Genomic DNA, 22,497 nt, shown 5'->3' with positions numbered 1-22,497 from the left:
CCAGTCCGTTTGGTAATACCTAATGCTGTTCTTATCACAGATCCTCAAAGTTCAAAGGATACTTCAGGGTAGCATTTACTCAGCAAGCAAAGTGTACCACCCATAAGCATGCTTTAGGGAAGGCTACAGGCTGTTTTAGAGCAGGAGAAATTCTGAGGTATATCACGCCCAGAAATACTGTGGGACAGGCTGGACCGTGAAAGGGAAAAGCAAAGACAGAAAGCTACAGGTATTCTTCCAGGCCTCCTCTTGAAGGTTTCCGATGACTTCAGCAAGTTTCCGCTTCCTTAAGATCTGATCTGAATATATCCCTGCCTATGCTGTAATCATAGCAATTGTTTGAGCTTCTATAGCATCTTGTCTTGGTAGAGTTTCAGAATGCTCTAATTGTGGGGAACTGGCCAATTCTCGGCATCCTTTGTGAGAAAATCCTAACGCACCCATCTTCCTGCTGGGAAAACTGAATTGCTTCCAAGGGCTCTTAATAGCAGAATTGGGGAGCGGGGTGCAGATTTAAATGTCTCAGTGTTCCTGTGGGTTATGGCTCCTTCTGGACCCTTACCTGGAGACCAGGAAGAAAGAACAATGATAAGGAATTGGCGTGGGCTTTAGTCACAGTTCCTTTCTTGTTGTGCCCTGAGCCCTGCTTGGGTAAGGACGACACCAACAGTTCCAGCCTCCTCCCCACTGCCCACCGAGGCGCTCGTGTGTGCCCACGGAAGCCACACACTGGCATACTGACACAGACACCAGTGCACACTGCCGTGCCGGGTGAGGGGTGAGGAAGGGACAGGCTTCAACTCCCCTTGGAGTCAAGCCTCCCAGATAGGAAAGCCTCCGGGTGTCGCTCAGCAGAGTGGAGCCAATGCGTGCCTTGGAGGAGGTCTGCTTTGAGCCCGGTACAGATTGGTGCTGATGATTCTTACCAGTTGTGTGTATGTGCAAGAAAAAAAATCAGAGAGGCTGCCTGCCTGCTCCCATCTCTCGCGCGCTCTCTCTTGCTCCCTCTCTCTTCTGCTCTCTCCCTCCCTTTGCAAACATTGGATTTAAACCTGCTCAGAATTCAGCACAGAGGAAGGCAGCAGCGGAAGCAGCAGCAAGCCCAGCAGCTGAGACACCGCAGCCTCAAGATGTACCACCCCGCCTGCTGGATCGTCTTCTCCGCGACGACCGCCCTGCTCTTCATCCCAGGTACCAGGGGAAGGGGTCTGTGTATTCCTGGGGCGATTTGGAGATGTTAGAGCAGAAGAGGAAGGGGGAAGGAGGAGAGCCCAGGAGGAAGAGAGGGAGTGGGAGATGCATGTGGGGGAAAGAGGTAGGCTTGCTGTATGCATGCACACACATCCGCTCCTCACTCACATGCACGCAGATGCTTGCAGCACAGGATTTGCTCTCTGTTCCCTGCGATGCGATCCATGAGCTGGGTTCGAGAGCTGCACTGTGCTGTGAGGCACCGCTGTTTCTCTGCAAGGCACCAACTGGCATTAACCAGTTGTGGTCCCGGGGGTAAGAGAAGAGGGGTTGAAACTCCCAGTCGTAAATCCTTCTGGCCGCTTGTGTTGGGACCTGCAGGACAGATGGGGCACCCTTATTTCTGTCTCCATCTGGTTTCTCTCTATTTCTGAATCAGTCTCCACCTCTCCATGCCCCCTTATCTCTGTTTTTCCTGTCTCTCCGCCTGTCTCTTTTCTCTCCACTCCTCTCCTTCCACTCCTCCCTCCCCTCCTCCCTCCCAAAGCCCGTCTCCCTACTCTCTCACTCCAGCTCCTTGCTCTCCTGATCCTCCTCTGCTCCTGCATTTCTTATCTTCCTTCCACACAGTCCTTCTATCAGCTCTCACCCTTTCTTTATCCTTCCACCAAATGGGCAGATTATGCCTTTGGAATCCACAATCTTCTCCGCGTCTCCTCCTCCTCACCTGGGAAATGTGAATTTCCCTTGACAGAATTTGGCATGTTCTTCTGGGGAAGGCTGGGAATCTGGATTTACCTGATTCTCCTCAGCACCTTCCCTACCTTATCTAGTGATTTAGATGTGATCCTACCTACCACAGCAGTTACTTGTTTGGGGAAAACAAATCTGCAGTGACAAAGGTAAGATGCTGCAATCCTACCAGAATAAGCTTAGTGGAAATGTTGCAAAATCCAACACATTTTAATAGATTTGATAATTGCACGCTTGCCGTTTGCAAGCAGACAACTGAATGCCTGCAGGCATCCTTCAAACAATGCTGAAGGGATTGGGTTATTCTTGCCAAGGTTTTAGGCAGCATCAAAGGGTCTGTGGGGTTTCCATATGAAACCCCAGCCCAGTAAGGATTTTCTTTTCCTTTTTCCCCCCCAGATTGAAATACATGCATTTGGGTAAACATTACCTTAAATGTAATATCCCATACATATATACACAGACACAAATTCTGAGATTCTTAAACCCTACATATCCTGATATAGGTAGAACACATAATTTTATATTTTTATATTGAGAATCACTTGGTTTTGGTTTTTATTCTCAAGAAATTAAAGCTTTAATATTTCTAAGCTACCAGAGTGAAATTAGAAAAATGAAAGTTTACTGGAGCGAAAGAAGAGAGAAGTGACTTTAAATAAAAGAAGAAATTCCTTGTATGATGTTTTCTAATTTTTTTTTTTTTAAATCATACCTTTTGTAGCAGAGATGGGCTCTGCATAATCCTGTTTCTGCTGTTCTTTAGGCTGAGAAGTTCAGGGTGCAGATTGCTGTCATTCTTCTTCCAGATTCAAACCTAGGAGGGGGTTTTGGCCAGACAGGGTTCAGGGGAGAAAGGCAAGGCAGGCAGGGAGCACTCAGTACCTGCTCCAGCCTGATAGAGGGAGCCAGGTGGGCACTTTGGGTCTACAGTGTGAGAAGACAAACTTTCCTGTGTGTGCAAGTGCGCTGACTGACTGGCAGCCTCTGGGACCTCTTAGGGCCAGATCACCCTCCTCCCCCTGTGCTGGGGCCCAAGGGCTCTTGGCTGTGGGCATGTTCTTCTTCTGGCAGGAATCAGAAAATTACACCTGAAAAGGGGAGGGGGTGAGTCTTAGTCAGCTGAAGCTGCATTGCAGTGCACCCTGAAGAAATCAGGGTGATACCTCCCTCTAGATGTCCCATGGCACCCGAAACACAGCTCCACTCCATTGATGGGGAGTGTTGACCTTGCTTGCTGGAGAAGCCTCTGTACCTAAAGCCAGCTGTGCTCAAGGGAATGACCTCAGCCTCCGGGCCCTTTGGCCCTCAGTGTGGTGGACGGGAGCAAGGCCAAGGCCCAGGGGAGAGCCTGCTCTGTATGCTAATTGTCCAGGAGCCCGGCCTGAGAGGTCTTCCAGGGAGGAGGAAAAGTTGGCTTTGGGAAGTGTGTGTGTGGAGAGAAGGAAAACACATCATTAAGTGTTCCTGTGGGAAGTGAAACCTGGTTGCGCCCAAAAGTTCTGAGGAGCAGAAACGGCTTACTTGTGACTTCTTCTTCCTTGCTTCTCTTACTTCATTCATTAAGGTTTTTAGACTTTTCTCTTTCTTTGTTTCAAACGATGCTTTTTCTCCCATCGGGGTTAATGCCAGCTCGTTAGCCATTTACTTTTTCTGTGTCTTAAGACAGAAGCTAATGTCATAGTGAAACCCTGACCTGGTTAGGCCTCGATGCCATTTTATTCTGCAGGTTTCTATGTCTTGGTAAACATGTTTCCATCCCAGAATAATTTTAAGGCTAATGTTGTTGTCTCTTGGTGCCTTCCAGGGGGAGACCGATGGTCATAAATTGCTTTTCTAGGCTGAATCTCGGGGATGGGAAAGAAGTAACAAGAGGAAACTGTAATGAACCTCCACCCAAGATGGGGAGAGGGCTTAAGTGGACAATTTAAAGGTCACACCAGGGCTTAAGACATTCCTGAGATCATGAGCTTTTGTGGTCCTAAGTAAGAGGAGAGATGGATCTGCGCAGGGAGCCTTGTTGATCTTAGGTCTGGGGGCTTTGTGGAAAGATATGAGTAACTGGGGGAAGCGTGGGAAGCAAGCCTGGAGGGAAGGACATTTACATCCAAATCATAGGGTGGGGTTGGGGGTGGAGTGGGGGAAAGGGATTAAAATGCAGAATCTTTGCCCCCACCTCAGACATGCATCTTCAACAAGCATGCCAGAACCTTCCGAAGCACTGTAAACTCACTTGGTCTGCACTTTAAAATCTATGTGTCTATGGCCTGCAGCGTTAGAACAGAAACCCATCTTCTGCCTGCCTTTTCCCTTCAGGTTCGAGACCTGGCAGGATGGTACGGGGGTGAAGGTGAGGAGGTGTCGCTGCGTATAGTGGTCAACGCTCAGTTCCCTGGAGCACAGCATAGCCCTTCTTTTCTCAAGTTCAGACTATTACCTCCTGTTTGCCCCCTTCTCCTTGGCCCATCCTTCTTGTGCCTCCTATTCTATGACTCTAAGCAGAGTAGTTAGCCGTAAAGCGTCCCCATCTACCTGGACTGGACAGAGTGGTGGCCCATGCACAGATCTGTCAGCTTGGATTCAGGGCGACAGCCACATCCGGTATTTAATCAGGCTTGGTCTGAAAGCCCTGAACTTGCATTAGACAGCTCTGTGAGGTGTAGGGTTCTTCCTTTACACCCACATACCTACTCACATCCTCCTGCAGGGAAGTGCCCTGGGCCTTGGGCTCCTTGAGCTGGAATGCTTGGTTTTGGGGTGAGTCCTGGCGTGAACTCTACAGCCAAGTTTGCATGAATTCTTTCCCCGTCTCTTACCTCATGACCAGCACAGAGTTGAGGAGCCAGCTAAGATGGCCTGGTTTGCATGAGGGACCCAATAGGAGAACCTTTTGCCATGGGAGAATCCCAGCCCTAGACTCACTATAAATGAGATATGAGATATGAACAAGGACTGAGCATCCAGTTATGATCAAGACCTCGTCATCCTTTTGCCAATCATAGATTTGTGCCCCTCTCTTCCAACCTCCCCTGTGGCCCTCAATCCCTTACAAATGATGGGCATGTTAATAAGGTCAGACTACATGCTGTCAGCCCTCAGCATTGGCACAGTGGCAATAGCAGGTCTGAGAAGGAGACAGGTGTCGGCAGCCTCATAAAGATGGCTTTTTCAGTAGCCTGGAGCCAGGCAGCGTTGTTCAACCTGAGATTAATCAGAGATCCCGAATAGCTTGAGGTCCTTGTGTGCTGCTTCAGTCCTTTCTGCTCTGTGTCTCTGTCATTCTTAGAACCCTCTGCCATGTCTCTGTAGCCTGGAAAATTACAGAAGGAGATTCCTAAGACAGTTGGCACTTGCCTTGGATTTGTTATGTAGCAACTCTGGGCCTGAGCCTCCCATGTCAGCCACTGACCCCTATACTAATGTTCCTACTCCCGGTCTCAAACCTGTGTCAGAGCTTCACAGGGCAGAGTACAAATACCATGAGGTGGGACTCCCCCTAAACCTCCAAGAGTGTGAAAAGCAGAGGACTGAGACCTGGGAAGGAGCTCTTTGAGTTTTCTTTGGTTGGCTGAAGGTATTCTCTCGAATCTCAGCCTACCAATCTGTAGAATGGGTTCCTGTGATGTATGCTTCTTGTTTCCAGTTGGACAGAGTAGCCAAAAGTGTAAGTTAGATGAAAACAAGTGGAACATTTCTGAATTTTTGTCATTAAAAGCAAAAACAAAAGCACCTCATTCTGAAGAGAGGCTTGCACATAGAAGGAGTGAGCACTCCTTATTGCTGAAGGAGGGAGACAAGCTGGGACCATACCGGCCCACGGGTGTTTACTGTCTTTACCACAGTGATGAAAGTTAGCTGAATATAATTCATCCTTTCATTTATCCAGGAAGACAAGTTCTAATTAAACAAAATCTATTAAGTAAGATACTCTCCTGCCCCAAGAAACAAAGATCCAGTAAAACAGGAAATTATTCAGCATTCTCCTTTTGGACTCCCAATGAGATATGCATGCTGACTTTGAGTTTCCTAGGCCTTGGTTTCTCTGCATTGAAAACTAGGGCAGCAGACATGGCCCCCATGGTCTTCCAAAATATTGTTTTGCAATATTTTTGGTGGGCTGCTATGGACATGGACTTGTTTATCAGCCTTGGATAGTGATACTCCAGGAGCCCCATCACCCACGGCCTATGTGCTATGGCTTTCCTGTCCCTGGCTCACTGAAGAGGGGCTCATGGCCTGCTGCCATCTGCTTGCAGCTGGTTAGGGCTGGGGACAGAAGACAGAGGGAAAGCGAAGCCTGGCTATTCCTGTCAGTGAACTCAAGTGTCAGCCCACAGATGGCCTGTGGCTGCTGACAAGCCAGGCTGTCAGAAGCAGTGGATATTAGCACCTCTGGATGCTGAATGACACCTTCCAGACACAGGGCCTGGGCAGGCACTTGGAGGAGGGACACAGGCTGGCATCACCTTGGGGCAGCTCTGCTCTATTCTCCTACTCCTTCTGCCCCTGCTATAGACACCAAGCTCCTGGAGACATTTGTCCCTCTTGCCTTTTTATGCTGCTGGTGGGGGGCTGAGACTTGGACTTTGCTTCTTAATCTGTGAGGCCTTGGTTACCTCCACCTTTCCCTGGAGGGCAGGGAGGTAGTAACACAGCAGGTCATGGGTATTGTTCCATTTACCAGATTTCTACACCACTGAGCTCTCTACTCCAAGACAGTGGTGTTTGTAAGGCTTGGGGCAAAATTGAAAGTACTTCTGAGGGTGGAGCAAAATGTAATCCTATAGCCGGAGAAAAACTTTAAGACAATTTGCTTAAGATTGCCTTCCTGTCGGTGTGTGTGAATCCACATTCCCTCCTCTCTTCACCTTCGCTTCCTCATGTCAACACACACACACAAAGACACACACACTTGCAGATGAGAGTTTAGCTACCTTCAAAATCACATTCACAACTTCTTAAAGAAGGCAAGCCACTTCCTCTTGACTTCTATCTCTGCCCTTCCATACTCCTAGCAGTGGCCTCCAGGCCTTGGTGCTCTCCCTGTGGGCACCTATGGCAGAGGGCCTACAGGCTGCCTCTACCAGATAGAGCCACGACCAAGCATGTGTGAGTGCTTCCCCCTAGTGTTGCAGAGACCCCCTGCGCATGGTCCCACTGGCCCCTGTTCTCCAGAGCTGGTGCTGGAGGCAGGCCTTGCACTTGTTGCTATCACCTCCCTCCCACCCAGACCCCTTGGTGCTGAGACACTAGGGACTCCCTTGCAGTCACTAAACTAACTTAATTAAACGTTTGCAAAATGCTTTGAGACACCCCTGGGCAATGTGCTGGGTAAATGCAGAGCACTATCATTATGATGCAAGCACATTCCTTTAATGAGCAGAGATGCTGTGCAGAGAGAGACCCATGGAAAGGCCAAGATGAATCGATGCATTAGGACACAGGCCATTGATTGGAATGGCTGCTTGTATGTTCGTGGGGGATGATAAGTGACAGTCGGATGACACATTCAAATCCAACATGGAGAAAACCATCATGTTTGGCATTTCAAGGGACAGAGCCTCTGAAATGGCCTGAGTGGTCATTTTTAAACCTTTTTTTCCCAGGGAATTTTTGCAGGCTTTACCATTCATGGGAGTTTGTTTAGTGGTTATACTAAGAATAATGATGGTCCCAAGCTTTATGGTTTACCTGGAGAATTTATCTTTGGCCTCATTTGTTTCTCAAAGTCACTGTGACATAGGCCAGACAGATGTTGCCCAACTCTGATCTGATCTTTGCTCTGCTTAAAACTCTAGGTAGACTTCTGGTTGCCTTTAGAATAGAGTCCAAAGTACTCAGCATGGTCATAGTAAGCCCCTGGTCTCATTTCATCTCAACTCACACCTCTCTCCCTTCCCAGCTTGTGGCTCTAACCACTCTGGACTTGCTCAGTTTCCCAAACACACCATTTTCTTTCTTTCTTCAAGGGCTTCCTCTGTGAGGTTACTGGGCCTGGAAAATTCTGATCCTCTTATCATGCTGTTTTTGTCTAAACTTTCATTCCACCCTTCAGGGCTCAGCTTCACTACTGCTTCCCAGAACATTCTCCATGCTCTAAACTAGGTTAGATCTCCCTCTTTATTAAGCAAGTCCACAATATCAGGTTTCTTCTAACACTGTGAGCCCATGTATTTAAAGTAATTCTTTGTTTTAGGTCTCTTTTCCTCCCTAGACTGTGGTCCATAGAGGTAGGGAACTCATCTGTTTTGTTCTCCAGCATATCCTCAGTGCCTAGCACAGTGGCAGCTATTAAACAAGTGCTCCAAAAGTATTTGTTGATTGGATAAGTGAGTGGATGAATTGAATGGACAAATGGACAGGTAATCAGCCAAGGTCACACAAATAAAAAGTGTCAGGTTATCTTTTCTATCATTCTGTTCCATCCCATTGAGTGCTCAAAGGCATCTGGGACACTGGGTCTCAGCCTGCCCATCCACTTCCCCATCTGCAGAGTGAGGACAGAGAGGCATGGAGATGCACTCTGCTAATGGGAGATGGAAATGTGCAAAGAATGCTTATAATGATTATTCACTCCAGTGTTCATGCTTGTCAATAAACACCAGCTCTGAGCTACCAACCAAACACACACAACAGCTCAGAACTGGAGCTGCATGTTTTCAGATCTCACATCACATGTTGCGACAGACACGACTGACAGTGAGAGTTGTTCCGTAAACACAGATGTGGGCCCTGATGTGGGCTATTGGTTTAATGCAAACCCAAATTACTTAGCAGATTTAAGCAGGATGTCTGTTGACACGGCCCCAATTATTTGAAACTTAGAGTCATGCCCGTGGTGCCAACAAGTATACACTGTACCAATAGAAGGAGGAATTGTGTTGTTCACAAGAAGTAAAAAGTTGGGTTACAGATAAGAAGATGCTGATAGTGTAGGAGTGAGTTATGTTTGAGCAAGTGATTCTTAAATGGGTTGATGTTCATATGGAAAAGGTATAAAGGGGCTCAATGAATCAGAAGAAATTGACAAGGGCCTTTCTCATTTCTTATACCCATTTTTTTAAGCCTTTCCTATTTCAGACTTGCGATTTCATGGCTGTGGGATTCTGAACAGCAGGACATCTTGTGTTATTCATCTTGGAGTGCTCTAAGTGCCAAGCACATTAACTTATTTGACATGTTATTTATTGAGTGATTATTATGTGGCAAGCACTATGCTAGGCACTGAGAATGCAATGCCTGAACAAAAATCATTATGGCCCCTGTTCTTGTGAAGTTTACAGTCTAGTGGGCTAGACATACATGCATCAAATAAATACCTATATGGTTGTGAAGTCACAACTGAGATAAGGCTTTGAAAGGGGAAGTGTATGCTGCTATGATTGCCTATAAGGAGGGCTTGATATTGCCAGGGAGGCCAGTGAAGACTTTCCCATGAAAGAGACAACTGGGCTGATATCTGAAGGATGAAGAGTGAAAATTATCCAAACCTAAGGGTGGAGGCAGAGGAAGGGGCAGAGTGAACAAGATATGCAGAGACAACATAGCAGAAAGAATCAGAGGACATCCTATTCAGCTGGAGTGGAGAGGTAGGGAGTTCGGTGCAAGATATGATGAGACAGCTGGGAAGGGGTCAGAAGATGCAACTCTTGCTCCCCCGAAGGTCATGTTTATCATTTTGGTCTTTATTCTAGAAGTGATGGAATACCATTGTTGTGACTCATGTGGTGGGAGTGATGATCATGAGTTACATGTTTGAATCTTGTTCTTGTTGCATTTGCAGAATGGATTAGAGGTGAGCAAACATGGAAGGAGGCAGGCCAGTGGGAGGCCACTGCAGTAGGTCAGATGGGAAACAGCTAGTGGTGGATGGAATGGGGAGACATAGATGACTTGAGAACTTTTACAAGAATGTCATGGGTGTGCCTTATATGTCTGAAGAATCGAATCTAAAAGTAAGCCCACAATAAGCACTGACAGCCCTTTGGGGGGCATTGAGAAGAGTATCTGTCCTCAAATTCCTGCTCACATGCCATCTCTTTCAGCTTAAGTGTAATCTTTCCATGAGACAGAGAATAGATTGTTTTTGGAAATTTCATCACTTCTGGAAGTCTAATAATCTCAGCTCCTTAACTGGTGTCCTCTCAAGGGTTTAATGTGGAAGCTTAAGATTGCATCACTCAACACCCCAATCCATCAGAAGGATTGTAAAGAGCTCTTGTGTTAACTGCTAGATTTCTCCCCTCATTATTTACTGGAAGAAATCAGGCATTTTAGAGAGTTTTGATTGGACTTGAGTGATTTGGGGGCACAAAAATACAACCATTTCCCAAATATTATCATGATGACAGGAAAGAATGCATGACCTCTCCCCAAGATCAACCACCTGGATAAATTAAAGTAATTTATTTTGAAAAGTAAAGGTCATTGAAACTGAGAGGGCCCTTGGAGATGATCTAATCCATTCCTTTCATTTTATAGATGAGGACACTGAGGCAAAGGAGTCCAAGTATCTTATTTAAGGTCACATTATCAGATAGTGACTGAGCCAATGTTTGAACACAGAGTTTTTCAATAACCTGTGTTCATAGCCTGCCTTGTGTCATTTCAGTGTGATAGTAAAGGGCTGAGCTGAACTTTGTCCCCCTCTCTGGTACACTATTGGAAAAGGAACTTGTAACCTTGGCCACTACTCTGTTGCCCTGAAGCTCTCTCATCTTAGTGCACAAAGAACATCGTGGAACAGGGCAACTCCACAGTATCTTCAGCCCAACGATTAAGGTGAGGGGTCAAGAAACAAAAGAGAAGCCTTGTCCTTTTCAGAGGCTTTCTCATACTTTGAAGGACCTTTGTAACTGAACTGGGAGATGTCTTAAAATCAATCATTTCTTGATATGCAGAATGATATGCTCAGAGTAGTACAGTATCAAATTTCAGACATGTGTCCACCCGACTTACTTGGTCTATATACTATGAAAAGCACCTGCCTTTATCATCACTATACCATCAAAATATCTATTTTAAACTTATCTATTTGGTCTTGGCTCTGAACTAAGCAGGAGAAACTCCACACTGAGAATGCCTGAGTCTCTATATTAATGATGGTGACTTGCAGTGTACCAAGCACATCCATGTACATGCTAACTATCCTGTATGCTAGTGAATTAAAGAGCCAAAAGATCTAGGTCTTTTTACCCCCCAACTCCTACACCATCAAATTGCCTTCACAATGGACAACATGGGCATAGGTGCAATCAAAACACTAGGTTTTCAAAGCAGCTTGTAGACACATGCAGAACAGAAAGCAAGAGTTCAAAGATAAGCCAGGTACGACCAAGGATGAATGCAACAATATATGTAAGATGGTAGGATTGCTAAAACATGACAGTGGTGGGGCCAAGCACCCATGGGCATTTCTGTTTCTAGGAAGATAGGCCTAAAGAAGCCTTTGGCTTCTCTGAACAAGCCAACCTTGTTCTTTTGAACAGCCCAGTGCCAAGGGATTTCCCACTCTCCTCAAAGAGAAGAGAATGTTGGAAGAGAGAATGTGGCAGATGGAAATAGCCCGTCAGCCTACAGGCTCCAAGAGAAGCTGGAGTTTCCTTGGGAGTCCTCTGGCTTTATCCCATGGAGAAGAGAGTGCCCAGTCTTACTTGGCACCAGGGTGGATGCCTCTTTGGGTGAGGCCCAGAAGGGGAGGGATGACGAAAACCACTATCAGGATTCTGTATCTTTCCCTGATGGGCCTTACCCTCTTTTTGTTTGGGGCAAAGTCTTGGGAGTAAAAGGGAACTGCCTTATGATTGCCACCAATTTAGCTCCCATGATGTCCATGAAGACCGGACAGTTTCTTTATTATGACCTGGACAACTGTTTCTTTCCTCGTTTCTTTTAAATTATTTATTTTTGAAGTAGGCAGTTAGCTCTCTACCATTGCCTTATGGAAGATCATGAAAGCACCTGACCTAGGAACCAAAAGACATGGTTTTGTCCCTGCATTTATGAACTGGATGGCCTTGGCCAAGTGGTTCAACCTCCTCAGGACTCTTAATCCTCTTTGTAAAACAGGAAAAAAGTACTTCTTTACCTACTTCCCAGGGTGGCTAGAAGGGAGGTAAGAAACCTTCCCTGGTTTCTTAGATGTGCCCTCTCGGAAATGCTCTACAGTTCCAGGCTGCCAGGTCTTATTGCATCACTTGGGTTGACCACTTCTGTCTGGGCATTTCTCTCTTCTTTTTCTGTGTCAATGTCCTTACTCCTGATTTTCTGTCTTGCTCTGACTGTCATGGGTTATGGTTATAATTGGCAGTGGGGCATATACCAAATTGCCTGTGGCATTTGTTTTGGAGGAAGAGGCCTATTTCAGGGAACTCCTGCATTTACTTCTCTAGTCATAAAGCAAAGTTTGGTTGGTTTTTCCTTTTTCCATGGAGAGCACTGGTAAGTGCTTTCTCTGGCCCTCCGAGAACACGAATTCTGCTTTTTGGGTTGGGATGAAAGAAACTCAGATGGGGTTGAGAAGAGCTCTAGTATGGAGCCTAAAGTCAGGCGAAAGAGTGCTCTGAAGCCCTGTGAGTGCCAGGCCTGGGGTGAGGACACCTGCCTCCTTGATGTATTGTCACAACTTAAAGTAGAATTTCAGGGAGCAGTGAATTGATGAAGAGAGTACTTTTGTGGGAAGAGGGGTCCTCTTTGGCTCTCCTAAACACATACTGGAGAGGGGATTGACTAATTCCTCCCCATTTGGGCTGATTAGTGAATCCCTAGAGATAAGATTCCTCTTTGCCCAGGCCTGAGGGGAAACTATACAGCATCTCAGGTCTCCACAAACCCATGCAACCTATGCTGGGCTGAATCCAGAATGAGATCCATTGATTCACTAGTGTTGCTTGGATGGTAGAAAGCGGGTAATTGCTTGAGTCACATACCTGTCTTATACCCTGCCCTAATCCAACATGCTCAGCTTAAGTAGCCTCAGAAAAAGACCCAGCTTGAGTGGAGATGGTGAAGTGGCCCACAGTTCTGAAAAGGGCCCTTGAGACCAAGAATCCCCTAAGCACACTACGCTCGAAAAGCTTTTCTGTCCATGTTGCTGGACTGTCTTCTGAGTAGTTAAAGTCTGTGGACCTTGATGATAAGCTAGGTCTCTGGATTGGGTAGAGCTTGCTTAAACCTTTTAACTGCATACTGAGTCTTTGTCTCATCTGGAATGAGGTAGGGTGCTGCTCTAGCTCCCTTTTGGAACTAGAAAAAAATCATTTTTTCCCTCAGATTTTAATATCTATAAAGATCTGTAGGGCTAGCTTTGGATGGGCAGACTCTCAGAGATGTAGGGCTGCACTCTCTAACTTTGGTTTTGAACTGTTCAGTTCCCAACTCCCAGCCCTGGATCTCACTCATACGCATCAGAAGCTGTGTTGACATGGTCAAGTTCTACAGATGCTTCTTTGGAAGCCAGTCAGTCAGGGCAGAGCATGAAAGTCAGGCTCTTCTGGTAGGCATATCTGCTTATAGATTAAAGGTGCAGAGAACCATTGACATTTCCACAGGTTAGGACTTCCAGATGCATCACTGAAGTCTATGTGCCTGTGAGGGCCACAGGTATCAAAAAAGTAGCAAAATCAGATTTTATGCTGTGGTTGAAGAACAGAAGTAATGGAAGAGAGTTCAGGAGGATGGGGAAGAAGTCGAAGATACATAATAGCTTTTTCCCCCCTTTAAATGAATCCTACATTCTTTTTTCCTCTTTATTTTCAATTCTTCATGACTATATTTTTCTGTTGCCTTTTGATGATGGCATCTGGGAAGGGGGTGGCTGTGATAGATTTTTTTGAATGAAAAGAAAGCCCTCCAGTGTAACTTATCTATCTTTTATGGCTTCCAGATGTTGGTCATAGGGCTTAGTTAGCTATCAGCAGATCCCTCACTTAGGTCTGTGATTGGACTTCATTGTGCTCAAAGAAATGGGTACATAAGAAATATCTTAAGTACTCTCTCAAAAGTCTTTAAGGTTTCCTCCTTTGCACTGAACATTTGGTGGTGGATGTCAGGGTGAGTGTGAAGCCATGCAGCAAGTGTCAGAACTGGAAGGAAAGTTAGAAGAAAGTGGAACTAGGCATTATTGAAAGTCAAAGACAAGGAGGGAAAAGATGAAGCACCAGACCACCAAACAAGAGGGCACAGGGACAGAGACAGAGGCAGAGGATGAGACAGCCACCCAGCAAGTAGGACTGATAATGCATCAGGGAGGAGGAAGTCAGCCTGAAGATGTTGTTGCCTCAGAGCAGAGTACCTTCCCAATGTTGAAGTGCTATATAGTGACTTTCGGCCACTGGGAGAAACACCTCTGTGGGTAGACCCTGACCAAGGCATTAGAGGGTAAGCCATGCAACTCAGAAACATCAAAAACCCCAAGGAGTAAGCACAGGGCATCCGGGTATGTGCAACAACTGCCTGCCTTCCAGCTTACCCTTGCTTACCACCCATTCATAAGCACACGTCACTCTATACCTCCTCTTGATTAATCATTTCTCCTAGTAAGTTAACCACTCCTCTTTCTTGGTTAAATTTGCTTTTGTCCAAGGCCTACAGGTTTGGTTGCAGCTAAGTAGGTGGGAGTTTATCCCCCATTCCCTGAAAAAAAGTAATCTCTTTTTGCTTTTGAAGGTTATGTCTCTGTAACATCAGAAGCAGAAATGTCATAGGACTCCACTTTGGAGTGAGAGAGGGAAGTATTTCTTCCTGGATCTGTAGTCTTCAACATCATAGGATGTCAGAAATGGAAGGGAATTTAAGAACTCTTTAGTCTTCCTTGTTAATCTGGTAGGTGATGCTTACCCAGGGGGATATCCTTGCTTGTTCCCTCCTTGCACTCACCTATGGCTACAGATGTCTCTTTTAAAGCTGCCGTAGTTACTCATCTACTCAGTGCTGTTGGAAGCTCCTCCAATCTCCAATCTCCTCTTCAGAAATACTTTACTCTTGCCTAGGATGCTTCCCTTGTTCAGTTCTATAACCTGGCTCTTCCATAGTTGTTTGGACTCTTCACGCTGATGGCTTTACTCAGGAGCTTGCTCAGCTCTAATTAGTTTTCTTCCCCAAGACGTTGCCTCTTAGATCACTTCCTGCAGCTCCATATCCTGCTGCCTATGGTGTTCTATTTGTGTTGTTCAGAGCCCTAAGGTTCTGCTGCAGCTAAGAGGATGGGAGTCTATTCCCCACTCCCTGACCACAGCTGCCCTTAGCAACTAGAGTAGCTTCACCTTCACTTGTTTTGTACCATCTTTTTTTGCTATTAAAAAAAAAATAAGACCCACTGTATTGTCAGTGGTTCTGAAATTTTTGTTTTAAAGTATGTACACACAGTGGATTTATTTATGTAGAAATGATAATATGTTGCTATATATATATATATATATATACACACACACACACACACACGATGACTAAAAAGATAAGATAAAAATGAATAAAACCAGGAATTCTAACATTCCTTTCCTTCACATCATTGTAACACTCAGACCATCTCCGGAGGCTAGCACCATGTTGGAGACTGACTACTGCACTAAGTCATACTCTGTCCTTCGGATTAGAATCAAGACAGAAATGTCAAATCATCCTTGGCAAAACACTTCTAATGACTCAGCTCTGGTTGCTTCTCTCTTGGACTTAGAATGGGGATGTGTCCTTGGCCATAGATCACTCTGGATATTGGTACAATATGGTTGCTATGGAGGACCCCATCCTTCAGCAACTGCAATGTTCTTCAACACTGCTATTGTGGTTAAAAAAATGAGTTACATGTCAGTGAATACAGACCAATATCAGGAATATTCTCTTGTTTATCAAAAAAGACCATTGAAGGGAAATAAATGCAAAATATTCTTTAGAAGAAAAAGCTGAGGACAAGGACCAGCCATTTCAACAGCTCATGATTCTTCATCTCTAGAGTTCTCACTGTTTTCCTTCTCTGCCAGCTCTTCTGCAAGGACCACCTACTGTAGAGACATGGAGGTCCTAGCTTTCCCGACTTAGCTTGAGAAGTACCTTTCCCTCTGAGGAAAAATCCAGCAGAGGAAGGGTTAGAATTTTTCAGAAGGGATATTATTAGACCATAGTAATGCACATATATAGAAAGGACTAACAATAAGGAAAATTGGAAAGGACACTGTTTCCTGAGCATAGCTTTTATCCTCAGGTGACTGAAGTCTTGTCCTCGTGTTGGTGGCAGCCATGAGAATGTGTCTTTCAGATCTTAGGCTACAGTAAATATAATTAAACAATTATCCCACCATCTGCTCTCTCAAGCCCATTGCTATGTTGGCTTTGAGGCCATGTTTCTCACAGGCTGCTCTCAGCCAGTGACTGATCAGGACAGAGATACTAGGTCAGGTTCATTCTTGGGAGACATGGTTTCCTCTTCTGGGCAACTTTAATTTGAGGTTCCCCAAGGGCCTTGCCAAAATTTCCCTAGAACTACAAGGCATTCTCTGTTTTTACCAGACTTGCCGCCTGCTGCCCTCCCCTTCCTGGCCATCACCCCACCAACAACTCACTAGGGATCAGAAAGGCACTGCAGCCTGCTGGCTCTCCCAGCCTTGCCCACTTCCATTTCCATTTTCCCTCACAGATGTTTCCCCTAATAAATGTCTTGCACATTTAGTCCTCCCTTGTTGTATGGTTCTTGGAGGACCCAAGCTAACACAATGTTGTTGGGCTGACAGAGCTAAGTAGGCGTGCAAGCCAATATTTTGCTCCACATTCTAAACCTTCCAAGTTTGATATTATACTATCCATCCCACTCTGTGGAACTGAGGGTAAGATGCATGGGCAGCACTGTGAGATCTGTGCAGTTTTCAATACCAGTAGAAACTTGCTTTTTGGGGGACAGTCCTAGGCAGAATCCAGGAGCTCTGTCCCTTGGAACCCTACTCTGATCCTGGGGTAAATAAGACCTTGTTTAAAGATGTCTGTCAAAATTTCTCACCTGGGTTTCTGGCTTTTCCGGACTGGTAATAAAACTGTTTCCTTTCTCCCTTGGCATAGTTTAAGTCCATTTGGAATTCCAACCCACACTTTACATTCATTCCTCATTTTCCTGGTTTGTTATCTGGAGCACATTCACTATGCAGCTCATAAAGCTGGTTTGACCCTTCAGTAATGCTTCAGTTTGTAATTGTTATAGTTTTGTCTTAGCTTCTTGAACTTGGTTTTCCTAATGACCCCACAGCATGGTTTTTTAATTTGGCACTATTGACATTTTAGGCAGGGTACTTCTTTGTTGTGGGAGAATCTGTGCATTGTGGGACCTTTAGCAGCATCCCTGGCCACCTCTATCCACCAGTAGCACCCCTCAATTTATGACAACTAATGTCTCTAGACATAAACAAAGATCCCCTGGGGAACAAAGTTGCTCCGAGTTGAGAATTACTGTGTCTGTGGTTTTAGGTGGTCAGTACAGTATCTTAGCAACCCCTCTAACTTATGTCAGTTGTCTTTCCTCCAGCTAATGAAAGATGGATTTTCTTCTTATGTCATAGGCCTGATCCTCTGACCTAGTCTGGTTTAAAATCTGTGAGAGGCTCCTAGTTCTCAATTTTTGTTTCGCTGAAAATTTTGTTTATCCAGAACCTGTAAATCAGGTTATTAACTTCTTCATCTGTGCCAGGTGCTCTCTGAGAATAGTTTATAGGAATGGTTAACAAGAGGAAGATATTTGATAATATAGGCATAATAGCAGGCTTGTTCTCTGGAATGGTAGGTATGGATTAAAACAGATATGAACAATCTAAGCCATAACTATGTTATTACTCAGTGTAGCTGGACCGACTCTGTCACTGAACACACAATTTTTATTAACCAAACTGTTCCAGTAACTTTTCTTCAGGGCAGACTTAGATTTTAGTCTATTAGCTTGAGGGTAGTCAGGAGTGAGAGCGACAGCCCAGATATGGTTCCTGTGCACAGAGACCTAAAACTAAAACTAAATGCAATATCTAGAAATTAGCGCATTGTAAATGATAGGGTAGACCCCTGTACAATTGTAGCAGTGGAGTTTTGAGATCAACTAAAAGTATTGTGCCAAATTGGAAGGAAAGGAGTCTCCTACAAATCAAGAAAGGGAGAAGGGCTCTAGATATTAAACAAAACAAAACAAAGCAAAAAACAGAAAAACAAAAACGAAAAAGCAAAAACAAAAAAAACTCTTGACTAGAATTTCTGGGTTACTTTTTAAAGAAAAGGAGGGATCTTTGGCAGAACATGAACAGTCCTGCCCACAATGATTTTGGTAACAGGGAATGTCAAGAGCTCCAGGTGAAGAGAAAGACACAGGTAAGGAGAAATGGAACTGCCAAAAACAAACTAGAGATGTTTGATGGCTCCCTCTCCCTTTAGCCCCTTCGTGAGTGACCTGTAGCCCAAAGCATCAAACCCATATTCAAGAGGTCACTTGTCTTAGGGCTCCAAACCTAAGGAGCAGCCCAAATACCTCCCTTGTAAGTAGCTATTGCAGAAAGTATATCTGATAATTATTTGACCTTCCCTGTATTGGTTTCTCATTTGCATTCAAGCCTCTTATGACCCCTATTGCGAACACTGACAGTGTTGGAGCTCTTAAGACAGTGCAGATGTCAGATGATGTGATCTATTACTACAGCCCTGGGATGTCTTTCTTATGGTCTTGACTAGTCTTGAGGCATCTCTTTATCTTATAGGATGTGCTCTCTAATTCTCTGTTACAGAATCCTTTACAGCCGTAGAGGGACTTGTTGTGGAAGGACTGACCCTTTGGGATTCTGAATCACATCTTTCTTTCTATATTCAGCTGGCCCCGCTGGCCTGATTTCTCTGCTGCTATGTTGTTGACAACAATAATTTTAGAAGCTAAACTGTTAATTTCTGGGATCGAGCTTACTGATTAGGATCTTTTCAAGAACCATTATAAATGCCAGATTTGGTTTAGGTAAAAGCTATTTCCCTGTGAAACTCCACATACAGTTGATTCTACAAGGTCATTTGTGTAACTGGCACTGGTTGAGTGCTTACTCCCTATCAGGCACTAGTGATCAGGATAGCAAGATGACTAAGCCAAGGTCACTGTCCTTACAGTCCTGTAAATACATAAACATATCACAGTGTGTTACCTCTGCAATCTTCTGCAGAAACCATCTTATGAAATCATTTAAATAAGGAAGAAACCTGCTCTCTCAGTTTCCTCAGGGACGCTTCCCAGAAGAGGGGACATTTGAGATGAGGTTTTAAAGGAGCGGAGGATTAATTCATGGAGAAGCTGACCAAGAATTCCATTAACCACATGCACTGATGTCTGGGAATTGACTGGGAAATAGGAGATAGGAGGTAAAGTAGTTAGAGAAAAGTAGGGGAATAATCTAAGACCTCCTCCAAAGTGCAGTGTTAAGAAAATGGCAGGGCTTTGTAACCCAAACATTAATGCTCTCACTTTGTTGTGGATTTAGTTTGTGTAATTTAAATGTCAAAATGCCTGGTTGTGCTGGTGAAACCTGAACTTTTAATAGCTCTGCAAATTTCTAAATATCCATGTTCTAAATAGAGTCAAAGATGTAAACCCCTCCCCCCTTTTTTTAATGTTCCGGACTTCACACATTATCAGAAGTATGGTGCATTTCTCCTCAGATTCTTCTATCTTGCTTCCTTCAAGATAGACTTGCAACCTCTAGGTTTATGAATTCCAGAAAGCAGGACAAGTAATATTAAAAGTTCTTCTTTATGCCTTGAAGGGTTTGTTTTAATAGCAGGGTATACTCAAATTTCAGGATAAAGGCATATTTCATTGCTCACTGACTTCTTGAAAATAGATTTACATGGCTATTGCTCTTTAACTACATTCACTCAACAAATATGTAGTGGGGGCCTAGCATGGGTCAAGCTCTACTCTAAGACTTTGGGATTCATCAGCGAATAAAACAAAGACTCCTGCTCTTATGAAGCTCATATACTAGTGGGGGAATTAGATAATGAACAATAAACATAGTACTTAGGTACATTTTATAGTATGTTAGAAGATTGGAAGTAATATGGAAAAAGAAAAGTATAGCAGAGTATGGAGACTGGCTTGGAATACTGGGGAAGATAATTGTGATTTTAAACAGGGCAACAGGGTAGGGTCCATTGAGAAGAGCACAAGTGAGCAGAGACTGCAGGAGGGGAGGGAGTTTGCCATGAGGATATCTGAAGGAACGGGCTTTCCAGAGAAACACTGTTTAAGGCAAAGACACTATGGTGCAAGTGGAATCTACCTAGCTTATTCAAGAAATAGCAAGGAGGCAAGTGTAGTGAGCAAAGTGGAGTAAGCAAATGGTAAGTAGTAGGAGATGCAGCCAGAGCAATAATGGGGGACCCAGTGAAATCAGCCTTGTATTCCTCTATAAGGAGTTTGGCTTTTTCTCTGAGTTAGATGAGGAGATTTTCCAGATTTTTGAGCAGAGGAGAAACATAACCTTAACTTGTTTAAACGGGTCATTCTGAATGCTGAAGAGTAGAAGCAAGCAGAAGCTGTGGTCATAATCCAAGCGAAGGATAATGGTGATTTGAGCTAGATGATAGCAGGGGAGGTGACAGAAGCAGATTCTAGCTATATGTTGAAGGCAGAGCTACCAGGCTGGCAGATTGGCTATGGGGTGAGGCAGAGTAGATCCAAGGGGGACACCACATTTTTTCACCTGAGCAGCTGGAAGGATAAAGTTGACATCAACTGTGATGGAAATGTATGGGTGGAACAGAATTTTGGGGAAGGACCAGGAGTTTATTTTGGACACATTGAACTTGCTATATCTACCAGATATGTAGAGTAAGCAGTTGGGTATAATGAGTTTGGAGTGCACGGGGTGGGGGTTGTGTCTGGGGCCAGAGGTCTACATTTGGCATGTAGATGATATTTAAAGTCACAAGGTTAAATGATCATACAGGGAAGTAATAGAGAGAGAAAGAGAAGAGTTCCAGACACTAAGCTCTGTGAAACTTCAACCTTAAAAGAGGTCAAGGAAATGATTACATAGAAACATGAAGAGTTCATCTATGAAAACATGTGGGTAAAGCTGGTAAATGGGTTAAGGCAACAACCAATAGGTTAGTGACATGCAAACCTTGGTAACCACAAAATCCTTGATCATGTGCCATTACAAATCACTGCAGTATACAGCAGATGGTGTTATTAAGGCACAGGACCCATTCATAATGCTGTCATATGTATTTAATCCTAGGGCATGAAGAGAAGCCCAGTACTAGGGGAAGCTAAGTCTATGCCCACAAATGTTGAATATCACAAAGGACGTTAAGATCATTTAAGCCAAACAGCTTGGTTTATAAATGAGGGGACTCATGTCTCAAAATGAGCTGATCTAACCAGGTTCACACAGTAACCTGCAGGACAATCAGGTACAGAAATATCGAATTGTTCCCTGTTCAGAGCACTTTGCTCTCTCCATTATCTTCTCTCTCACTGAGAGCCTACTATAGATCATATCCAAGAAATAATACTATGAAAATATGAAAACCTTTCTTCTCCACCTGGAGCAGCCAGGCTTCGAGCCACAAACAAACAAGGGGTCTTCTAGGCTGTTGGTCTTGGGCAACTCAAACTTGCATCTTGTGGATGTGCACTTCCTGCTCAGTGACCAGCTTAGAGCAGGTTGAATAACTGCATGGATACATACCTGCATTTTTAGAGGGTAAAATTATAAGCAAACATTTAGCGGAATTCTCTGTTTAAGAACTTCTCCATGTGGCCTCAGGGCTTTTTCTGTAGTTAGGGGTTCAGCCAGTGTGTCTGATTTGGAGAATGAATGTGGGCATGAGGTAGGTCCCAACCTCCTTCAATCGGAGGTACCCAAGAGGTGGTGGCTCACACATAAAAGGCACTTGGTAGATACTTACTGAATAAATATCCTAATGGGTGACTCCATCTAGTAGAAACATTTTATGTAAGCAGGTTAACTGGAGAGGAGAAAATCTTCAGTGTTGCCGATTACCTATATGCCCTTGGGCACCTTCTTAACCTCTGTGTGGCTTAGTGTTTCTGCCTAGAAATGAGATTGGAGCTGCTGACTTAGATCAATGGGAGAAGGTTAATTGAAAGCAGTCATAGAAAGCATAGAAGAGGATTTCAAGACAATCTGTAAATGCTGAATGGCACTGTTGCCACTGCCAAATTGAAGAGAGAGGCCTTGGGTAAATCAGGAAGGAAGTGTTGGGAAGCACAGGAAGGAAGTGTTGGGGAGCACAGCCTCTGTCCTGTCCTCCTGACTGGGTGGTGGTGGGGTGATGCCAAGCAAGAGGTGGAAAGCCCACCAAGCCTCCACTTCCCACTTTAGAAGCCCTCAGCTCTTTCCTTGCTGTTGGGTGTGTGCCCAGTTGCATCTGGCATGGAGGGAAGAGGCTGCTGACACAGGCAGATGAGATCTGTGGTGTAAAGCCACCAGAGAGGTGACATTTGACAGATTTCTCCACAATTACATCCCTTCTTCCCACTCTTCCCTGTGCTTAGGGGTCTGGGGCCAGTTCGTTACTAGGCCA

The 22,497-nt window shown here is 44.7% G+C and overlaps 1 protein-coding gene across 4 annotated transcripts in view; it reads left to right on the top strand.

Annotated features, from left to right (window-relative positions):
• Positions 1-751: 751 nt before the first annotated feature.
• Positions 752-22,497, top strand: part of OPCML (opioid binding protein/cell adhesion molecule like) — a 1,097,645-nt gene continuing 1,075,899 nt past the window's right edge. Inside the window, exon 1 of one of the 4 annotated variants that reach the window (XM_027580844.1) lies at positions 752-1,191. In XM_027580844.1, coding sequence (XP_027436645.1) covers positions 938-1,191 — 254 coding nt within the window. In that variant the 5' untranslated portion in view covers positions 752-937. The remainder of the gene's footprint in view (positions 1,192-22,497) is intronic. The other 3 variants (XM_027580839.2, XM_027580838.2, XM_027580843.2) reach the window with 3 other exon arrangements.

Source organism: Zalophus californianus, chromosome 11 (genome assembly GCF_009762305.2).
Source record: "Zalophus californianus isolate mZalCal1 chromosome 11, mZalCal1.pri.v2, whole genome shotgun sequence".
Lineage (NCBI taxonomy): Eukaryota > Metazoa > Chordata > Mammalia > Carnivora > Otariidae > Zalophus > Zalophus californianus.
This window is presented reverse-complemented; position numbering and strand designations above follow the sequence as displayed.